This window comes from Myripristis murdjan, chromosome 7, assembly GCF_902150065.1.
Source record: "Myripristis murdjan chromosome 7, fMyrMur1.1, whole genome shotgun sequence".
NCBI classification, from domain to species: domain Eukaryota; kingdom Metazoa; phylum Chordata; class Actinopteri; order Holocentriformes; family Holocentridae; genus Myripristis; species Myripristis murdjan.
This window is the reverse complement of record NC_043986.1, coordinates 3,894,526-3,904,525: the sequence shown is the minus strand read 5'-3', so window position 1 is coordinate 3,904,525 and position 10,000 is coordinate 3,894,526. Positions and strand designations below refer to the sequence as shown.

General features: G+C 44.8%; 1 protein-coding gene across 1 annotated transcript in view; it reads right to left on the bottom strand.

The window, feature by feature from the left end:
- The window catches only part of LOC115362274 (IQ motif and SEC7 domain-containing protein 1-like), a 116,905-nt gene that overhangs the window by 39,238 nt on the left and 67,667 nt on the right, over positions 1-10,000 (bottom strand). Inside the window, exon 2 of the mRNA XM_030056133.1 lies at positions 1-3. This exon is cut by the window's left edge and continues 172 nt beyond it. Coding sequence (XP_029911993.1) covers positions 1-3 — 3 coding nt within the window. The remainder of the gene's footprint in view (positions 4-10,000) is intronic.

Genomic DNA, 10,000 nt, shown 5'->3' with positions numbered 1-10,000 from the left:
ACACTGAGAGAGAGAGAGAGAGAGAGAGAGAGAGAGAGAGAGTTGGCCATCTGTTAATGTTGATAATATTAGGTCAAATGATAAACTGGACTGATCTGACGGCATATGTTTATTTCCGTTCTGCCGATAAAACACATTCAGATGAAACTGAAGCAGAGAAAAGAGAAACTACATCCAGAATTCAGAATAATACAACCTTAACCTCTTCATCACCGCTGTGTGGCCGAGCTCGGTCCACAGCCACGCAGCTTTACTGTCAATTCTAGTGGCGATCCTGAAGTTTCCAAAGATCACAAATGACTGAGTCAGCCACCACGATGAGTGTTCCCTAATTAAGTTTGCAGACGATGCTGCTCTGTTCGTTTCTTTTAACCAACGATGATGATGTGGACTGCAGAGCTGAGCTGAACCTCCTCCATGATCACAGCACGCAACACGCATTGAGTTTAAACATTAACAAAACAAGGAAATGATTACTGATACTTTACATGTGGGCTCCCCCTGCAGCCTGTGACCCTGAACGGCACATCAATCAAAAACACAGACGAATACGAGTTTCTCCACACGATTATCAGGCACTTTTGGAGCAGAGGAACTTCTTCATAGTTCTATGAACAGCTGGAAGAACTGCCCACCTTTTCATTTTACCTTTTTTTTTTTTTTTACAGTGCAGGAACCAGGAACAATTGGTGTTTTTAGAGCAAAGTTTTGAGGGGTGTTTTGGCATTTTTGGCTATTTCAGCGTAGTCACTATTCAAGCATAAGAGGAACCTATTGTGACATACGTGTGCAGTGATTGGTCAAATGCATAATCCAACACACAACCAGTAACTGCTTTTTCAAACAGCCACTCAGTTACCGTCATCCCTTTCCTCGCACAGTGGGACGAGCACAGAACAAATGGACCGACAGTAAACTCAAAGGATTTATGAGCCTACATGTGACAGAGGAAAATACATCAAACACGATTTTGACTTATCAAAATCTATAGTCTAAATCCATAAAAGGCAAAAGTCTAAAGTCTAAATTCACACGTCTTGTTGACAACTCGGTTATTAACATGAACAACAGCATCTCCCGCCTCTGAGAGCGGTAACACACTCGACCTCGCACTGAGGATCCCCGACCGTCACACTCCTCCCCGTCTGACCGCAGCGTCCAGAAGCCCAGAACTAAAACAAAAAGAGCCGTCATCTCGCTCCATCCCAACGAGCACATGACTTCTAAACAAAAAAATCACAAGTCACTCTTGTAATAATTTATTGACCGTACCTGCACTTTATGTTTACATTTCTAGGTTTCACACACATCATGCCCTTTAGATAATTTGTCGAATTATTGTACAATATTCATCCATTGTTTACTTTTGGTTTAATGCTGCTATATGCTAATGTTGCTTTGTGTGCAAGACAGATTCCAATAAAGATTCATTCATTCATTCATTCATTCATTCACTCGTGTCTAATATGAAGCAAAAGACATGTGGATCTCTTCTATCTGATGTGATTCTATGCTTTGAATATTTCCCTCAGTATCACTGTGATGGAGCTTCAGCAGAGACACAACATGGATGAGATTCTGTAAACAAATAAGAAATAAAATAATAAAATAAATAAATGAGCAAAGAAGAAAGAAAGAAAGAAAGAAAGAAAGAAAGAAAGAAAGAAAAAGAAAGAAAGAATATTTTTTCTAACTTTTAAGGGGAATTTAAGGGAAAATCAGTTTAAAAAAGTAGAAAACATGTCGACATATTTGACATTTTTCAACTCATGTCACATTTTTTTGCAACGTATTTTCTGCAGCAGTCACAAAAAACTACTGGGGAAAAATATTTATTTAAGCAACAATAATAATAATAAAAAAATCCTCAGCCAAATCATCAGAATTGTAATTCTAATTTTGTGTCATGTGACTTTTAATTAAATGCAACAAAGTAAAGTTTTTTTTTTTCCTCTGAGACTCAGATCAAAGAGAACAAACAGGAGGTGTGATGTCTCACTCTCTCTCTGGCCCAGTGACCAGAGAACAACCTTGCCCAGAGTAAAGCTAAAATTAACACACACACACACACACACACACATCAGGATGGATGGACAGAGGAAATGAGGGGAGGAGGAGGAAGGTGATATAAACAGCAGAGAGCAGAATGAGGACGGAGGAAAGAGAGGAAAGAGGGAGGATGAGGGAGACGACGAGGAAAGGAGGGGGGAGACGAGGAGTGGAGAGGATGAGGAGAATAAGGGATGACAGCAGGAGGGAGGAGAGTGGGAGAAAGGAGGAGGAGGAAGAGGATGAGGAGCGGGAAGAGTAAAGGGTGGAAGACAGGTGGAGAAATGAGAGGAAGAAGAGGAGGAGGGGAGTGGAGGACGGCAAGACAAGGGAGGAGGAGGAGGAGGAGGCAAAGGGTGGGATGAGGAGCAGGAGGATGGGGAATAAAAGAGGGTGACAGAAGGAGGAGGAAGAGGAGGAGAACAAGAAGGACATGCAAAGAGAAAGAGGGGTTTGAGAGGGAGGAAGAGGAGACTTGGAGATAAAAAAGAGGAGGAGGAGGAGAGTGAAGGATGGAAGAGGCAGGAGGTGGAGGAGAACAAAAGAGGGTGATAAAAGGAGGAGGAGGAGGAGAAGAAATCCATGTAACAGGAGGAGGCGTACATGTTGGTATGCCATCTGCTTACTGTGCTGCTGTTGCATTTCACAATAAAGTTCAATCTGATTTGAACTTGAACTTGAGGAGGAGCAGAGTGGACGGCAGGGGGAGGAGGGGGAGGAGGGGGAGGAGGAGGAGGAGGAGGAGGAGGACGCTGGGACGGGAGCAGACGTCTGTCAGGTTCCGTCTGTTCAGAGCAGACGCTCGTCAGCCGTCACCTGATCTGATCTGATCTGTTCTGCTTCACTCCGACTGGAGATCAGCCGACAGTTTTACATCAGACACAGCTCGTCAGCTGACAGAGACCACACACACACACACACACACACACACACACACACATATACACACACTCAACACATACATACACACTCAATACACACACACAAGCTGAGAAAACTGAACCTGTACTTCACTGCTCCAAAGGCAAAAAACCCGGAAAAGTCATTAAAAATGTGAAAAAGGCGCCTGAATGCCTGCAGTCACCCTGAGAGCCAGAGCCGGCACACATCCAGCTGTTTGCAACTAAAGTCGTTTTCAGTATTTTAAGAGTCTGAACTGATGACGACTGAATGAAAAGTGCATTCAGAGGCGACAGAAGCCACTAGACTGGTTCAGGACCTCGGACAGCGACCGCATCACAAGACCAGGCGGGTTCAGGACCTCGGACAGCGAACGCATCACAAGACCAGGCGGGTTCAGGACCTCGGACAGCGAACGCATCACAAGACCAGGCGGGTTCAGGACCTCGGACAGCGAACGCATCACAAGACCAGACGACAAACAGGAACAGCAAGACTTTCCTCCTTCCTCCTCCTCTTCTTCTTCTTCTTCTTCCTCCTCCTCCTCTTCTGCTTCCTCTTCCTCCTCCTCTTCTTCTTCTTCTTCTTCCTCCTCTTCTTCTTTTTCTTCCTCTTCTTCTTCCTCCTCCTTATTCTTCTTCTTCCTCCTCCTCCTCCTCCTCCTCTTCTTCTTTTTCTTCCTCTTCTTCTTCCTCCTTATTCTTCTTCTTCCTCCTCCTCCTCCTCTTCTTCTTCTTCATCTTCTTCTTCCTCCAGAAAACACCATTAAGTAGACAAGACTGCCTCTTCTCTGACTACTCTTCTCTTCTGCCAGAAATCTATTTGATTTAGGCTTAAAAAGCTCTGTGTTTGAGGTTCATGTTCAGGTTTTTTTTTTCCATAGCCCTTAATCACAGTTGTGGTCTCAAAGGGCTTCACATTTTATAGAAAATTACACAACACCCCCTGACCTGAACCCTCACAGCGAGCGTGCGAGCAAAAACCTCCCACAAAACCCCAGAAGCCAAAAGGGAAAAAAAGGAAGAAATGGAGGAAATGTTGGGAAGGACACCTGGGCTCTTGTAAAGCTCTGGTCTTTAAATGCACCTGCACTGCATGGTAAAGCTGCAGTTTCACACTATTCTGCACGCTCAGGATGAATTAAATATTATTATTATTATTATTATATTTGAATTCATTTCATTTTGATGATTTTTATCGTATTATTTCTACCTGTCTGTATCTGTGTTTTCCTGAAATGTAAAGCACGCTGCATCGCATTTCAGTGTACAAAATGTGCTGCATAAATAAAATTTGCCTGATTTCACTGAGTGACATTTCTGCTTTAGTGTCAGCCGGTGCAGATCTTCCTCCTCCTCCTCCTCCTCCTCGTCCTGCAGCAGCAGGGAAGGTCACGGTGGTTCAAGGTGAGCTGCTGCTCGGCTGGTGCCGCTGCAGCTCCCACCTCGCTCTGACCCAGACTGCGGGCGCGCCGAGGTCGCCATGACGACCGCACCAGCTGCTCGTCACCTCCCACACACCTTCGCCGCGGTCCAGCCGCTCACCTGAGCTCCCTGACGCTCCGCAGAAAAGCCAAAACCACAGCTCTGCTCGAAAGCATGCATGTGAGGAGATTTTTTTTTGTTTTATTAATCTTTTTTTTTCTCAACACAGTTCTTGTATGGAAAGATTTGCTGAAGCTACACAGTCATGTTGTCATGTCTCTGATTTATTCACCTTATCCAGACTTCTGAATCCTAAACATTGATCGTCTTTGGGTGACATGATTGAGATTCCTTCAAAATAATTTAGGATGTCAAGATATTTGTTGGCATATAGAAAGTTTCTTGCACCGACTGAGGTAGCAACTATCGCAAAATCCCTTTTCTATTTAAATTACAAGTCTTTTTTTTAAGTGTTAAAACTGTGTGGATTCAAGACTGAAACTGTGTGTGCGCACAAAGCCAGCAACACGGAGACGCATTCTTTTGCTCAGATTCATAAAGCCGATGTGTGAACGTATGCTTCTGGTTTAAAAAAAAAAAAAAAATCTCAGTCTCTGTTTAATCACTGGCACGTGCACGAGCCTCATGCACGCTCCCGCAATCAGCCGTAAATGGAGGCTGACACGAGCCTCATCAGCTCATTTCCATTTAAATCCCCGTCGCTGCTCATTCATTTGCTCAGACATGGCGACTAAAAGCACAGCGAGCTCCTTCGACAGAGACACAGCCGCCATCGCTGCTGTCGTGACACACGGCCCAGCCTGTTTATAGCCCATCATAATGAATATTAACCGATCACACGTGTCAATAAATCAATCCACCCATCAGTCACATCTGTGTGACACACAGATTCTCACTCATAAATATAATAGTAATTAAAAAACATACAGCCTTGTGCAAAATCATACACGCACAATGAAATTAGATATTAAGGATGCTGAGGATATTGACATAATAAAGTTACAGTAATAATGTTGCATAAATTCCCACTTTCATGTTATTTTCTGCCACCAGCCTGCAGCCAAAACTCTGCGGGAAGCACCTTCTCCCCGCGTCTTCGTATTTATGAATCCTGATTTGTGTGTGTGTGTGTGTAAAGTGGCGTCTGCGTGTTCGTGTGCGTCCGCAGCGTTTGGACGTCAGGCCCCTGGAGCTCCGCCTCGCCTTCGCGTCGATCGCCTGTGACGGTCGGTGCACTTCAGGAGAGATTTGATTTCATAAAGCACTCATGAAGCGCTTTCTCTTTTTCTTTTCCTCTAACAAGCCCACTCTCAAGCTGCCTCGTCTACCTCTGCTGCAGCGAGCGGCGTCCTACATTTCCCAGAATGCCTTTCAACATCCTCCAGAGGACCTGTGAGAGTGGGCGCCGCCTTCAGATTTATTACTCAGACTTTGGTTTCTGCTCCGTTTTCAAGCCCAGAGCCGTCAGAGCCTCCGTCGTTTGGGTTTGGCTGCTCAGCTTTTGATTCTGGAGGAAGGCGAATTTCTTTTGTTGTTGTTGTTGTTGTTTTAACGGTAAACACACGAGCGAACACTGATGTTTGGTTTCGTCTCCGTGACGACCTGCCGCCGCCGCCGCCGGTGGAGCTTCTAATCCGAGGTGACGAGCAGAAAGGAAACGCATGTCAGATTAGCAGCGAGCGGCAAACTGAGCTAACGTGACAACATGACAAGCTGTAATACTGAGGATAACAGGAGCTGAGGAGAGGAAACAAGGAGAGGAGACGAGGAGAGGAGACAAGGAGAGGAAACAAGGAGAGGAGACGAGGAGAGGAGAGGAGAGGAAATGAGGAGAGGAGACGAGGAGAGGAAACGAGGAGATGAGAGGAAATGAGGAGAGGAAACAAGGAGAGGAAATGAGGAGAGGAGACGAGGAGATGAGAGGAAATGAGGAGAGGAGATGAGGAGAGCTGAGGAAGCAAGAAGAGGAAACAAGAGAGGAGATGAGGAGAGGAGAGGAAACAAGGAGAGGAAATGAGGAGAGGAGATGAGGAGAGGAGATGAGGAGAGCTGAGGAAGCCAGAAGAGGAAACGAGAGGAGATGAGGAGAGGAGAGGAAACAAGGAGAGGAAATGAGGAGAGGAGATGAGGAGAGGAGACGAGGAGAGCTGAGGAAGCAAGAAGAGGAAACAAGAGAAGAGATGAGGAGGGGAGAGGAAACAAGGAGAGGAAACAAGGAGAGGAGACGAGGAGAGCTCAGGAAGCAAGAAGAGGAAACAAGAGAGGAGATGAGGAGAGGAGAGGAAACAAGGAGAGGAAATGAGGAGAGGAGATGAGGAGAGGAGACGAGGAGAGCTGAGGAAGCAAGAAGAGGAAACAAGAGAAAAAATGAGAAGGGGAGAGGAAACAAGGAGAGGAAACAAGAGGAGATGAGGAGAGGAAACGAGGAGATGAGAGGAAACAAGGAAAGGAAACAAGGAGAGGAGACGAGCAGAGGAAATGAGGAGAGGAGAGGAAACAACGAGAGGAAACGAGGAGAGGAGACGGGGAAGAAACGAGGAGACAAGAGGAGACGAGGAGGGGACACAAGGAGAGCTGAGGAAACAAGAAGAGGAAACAAGGAGGGGAGACAAGGAGGGGAAATGAGGAGAGGAGACGAGGAGAGGAAACAAGAAGAGGAGACAAGGAGAGGAAATGAAAGAAAATGAGGAGAGGAGAGCAAATGAAGATAAGAAATGAGGAGCAGAGAGAGGGAGACTAGAGGAACTGAACAGAGGAAATGAGGAGAGGAAACAAGGAGAGGAGAGGAGGAAAGGAAACAAGGAGAGGAAATGAAGAGAGGAAACAAGAAGAGGAAACAAGAAGAGAGAAACGAGGAGAGAAGAGGAGAGGAAATGAGGAAAGGAAGCGAGACAAGATGAGAGGAGAGGAAACAAAGAGAGGAAACAAGGAGACAAGAGGAGAGGAGAGGAAATGAGGAGAGGAAACAAGGAGAGCAGAAGAGAGGAGAGGACGGGAAACAAGGAGAAGGATACGGGTGGAAGGAGATAAGGAGATAGGAAAGTAAGTGAACGGAAAGGAAATAAGGTGACGAGAAAGGAGGAGAGGAAACAGAAAGATGGGACAGGAGAAGAGAGAGAGTGTGTGTGTGTGTGTGTGTGTGTGTGTGTGGTGCTGACCATCAAAGGTTTGAATGTGTGTGTGTGTGTGTGTGTGTGTGTGTGTGTGTGTGTGTGTGTGATCATCAAAGGGGCTCTTCAGTGTTAATCTCAGCCATCCATGAAGCTGGCAGAGAGGCTCACACTGGCACTGCCAAACACACACACACACACACACACACACACACACACACACACACACACACACACACACACGCTGCTGTTAGCCATGAGTCACTATCATGTGACTACGTGTGTGTTTGTGGGTGTGTACAGTGTGTGTGTGTGTGTGTGTGTGAGGGAGACTCAGCAGGAGTGTGTGTGGGAGATGGTGGATGTATGTGTGTATGTGTGTGTGTGTGTGTGTGTGTGTGTGTGTGTGTGTGTGTGTGTGTGTGTGTGTGAGTGAGAAAGTTTATGTGAATCTGACAGAGAAAAGAGAGAGAGGACGAGAGACAAAGAGACAGTGTGAGAGGGAGAGAGAGAGAGAAGTGAAGGAAATGTTATTCTGGGATAATGTGGGATTTAGAAGGTATTTTGAGACGCACACACACACACACACACACACACACACAAACAGGGAGAGAGAGAGAGAGAGAGAGGGCGAGCGAGCCAAGAAGTGACTGCACTCATAAATCCCAGCGAGGCTCTGCAGTAAAAACTGAGAGGAAGCTACTCAAGATGATTACTATCTCTCTCTCTCTCTCTCTCTCTCTCTCTCTCTCTCTCTCTCTCTCTCTCTCTCTGTCCCTCTCTCTCTGTCCCTCTCTCTCTCTCTCTCTCTCTCTTCAGGACTTGACTGTCCTTCTCTTTTTTCACTCACTTCCTTTCCTTTCTGTTCTTCTGTCTTGTTTTCTTTCCTTTCCTTTCTCTCCTTTCCTTTCTCCTCTCTTGATTCCTTTCCTCTCTCCTCTTTTGATTCCTTTCCTTTCATCTATCTATCTATCTTGATTCCTTTCTTTTCCTTTCCTTTCATTTCCTTTCTTGATTCCTTTCCTTTCTCCTCTTTTGATTCCTTTCCTTTCCTTTCCTTTCCTTTCCTTTCCTTTCCTTTCTCCTTTCTTGATTCCTTTCCTTTCTCCTCTTTTGATTCCTTTCCTTTCCTTTCAATTCCTCTCACCTATCTTGATTCCTTTCCTTTCCTTTCCTTTCCTTTCCTTTCCTTTCCTTTCCTTTCCTTTCAATTCATTTCACCTTTCTTGATTCCTTTCCTCTCTTTTGGTTTCTTTTGGTTTCTTTTCTTTTCTTTTCTTTTCCTTTCCTTTCAATTCCTTCCTCCTATTTTGATTCCTTTCCTTTCCTCTTTTCCTTTCCTTTCCTTTCACCTATCTTGATTCCTTTCCTCTCTTTTCCTTTCCTTTCCTTTCCTTTCCTTTCCTTTCCTTCCCTCCATCACCCCCCCACTGAGGCTGAACCAGCTGCCGGGTTGAGCTGAGGTGAGGTGCGTTTGATTTATCCTCTACAACATCACTGCCAGCCTCCTCTGGCAGGACGCCGCCTGCTGAGGTCAAAACCTTCAAGCTAATCCAACATTTCCTTTTTTTTCTTTCTTTCTTTTTTTTTTTTTTACACCGGTCTTTTGTTCACCGCTGCAACTAACGATCATTTTCTCCGTCAGTGAATCCAGGCCTCGATCATTCAAAGTGATCAGAGTCCACGGTGACGTCTTTAAATGTCTTCCTGTATCTGTAATTTTTATAAAGACATGAGCAGAGAGGAGGAAGACAATCTGAGCGTCTGAGTGAAGCTGGAATCAGAAAAATGACTAAAACCAATAATCAGTCAGAATTATACCTCTTCATTAATTAATGTTGTTCTCAGATCTTATTCTGTTGTACTTAGATCTTATTCTTTATTTATTTATTTTTTTTAATTTTTTTTTTTATTGATTTATTTAATCTGTAATCTGTGGAAACTGCAAATTTCCTGCGGGATGAATAAAGTATCTATCTATCTATCTATCTATCTATCTATCTATCTATCTATCTATCTATCTATCTATCTATCTAATCAACTATTGATGAGTCAACAAATCGTTCTGTGGTTTGGTGTTTATGCTTCAAGTGCAACGACTCAGAGTAAAGAAAAGATCAAACATCCGGATCGGGAACACCGCAGGCTCGGAGGTTTCGATTGGTTTGACAAGTCGCTATTGACTGATGTCATTAATTATGCATACTGCCGACCAATCAGAGCCTTAAAGGAAAACTCCAGCGTTTTGGGCAAAATCAAATTTTCCCGACTTCCCCAGAATAAGACCAGATGTTGGACACCATCTTCACCTCTGTACGTCCACCGGTTCAGTTCCTATGGGTAGCATTTCCTGTTAGCTTAGCATAAAGAGTTGAAGTCTATGGGAGTCGTTAGCCCGGCTCTGTCAAACGTTGGAGTATTCCCTTAATTAAAAGCTGAGCATTTACACCAGGAAGCAGACTGGAATTGTAAATTATTACAACAGACAGCAGTTTT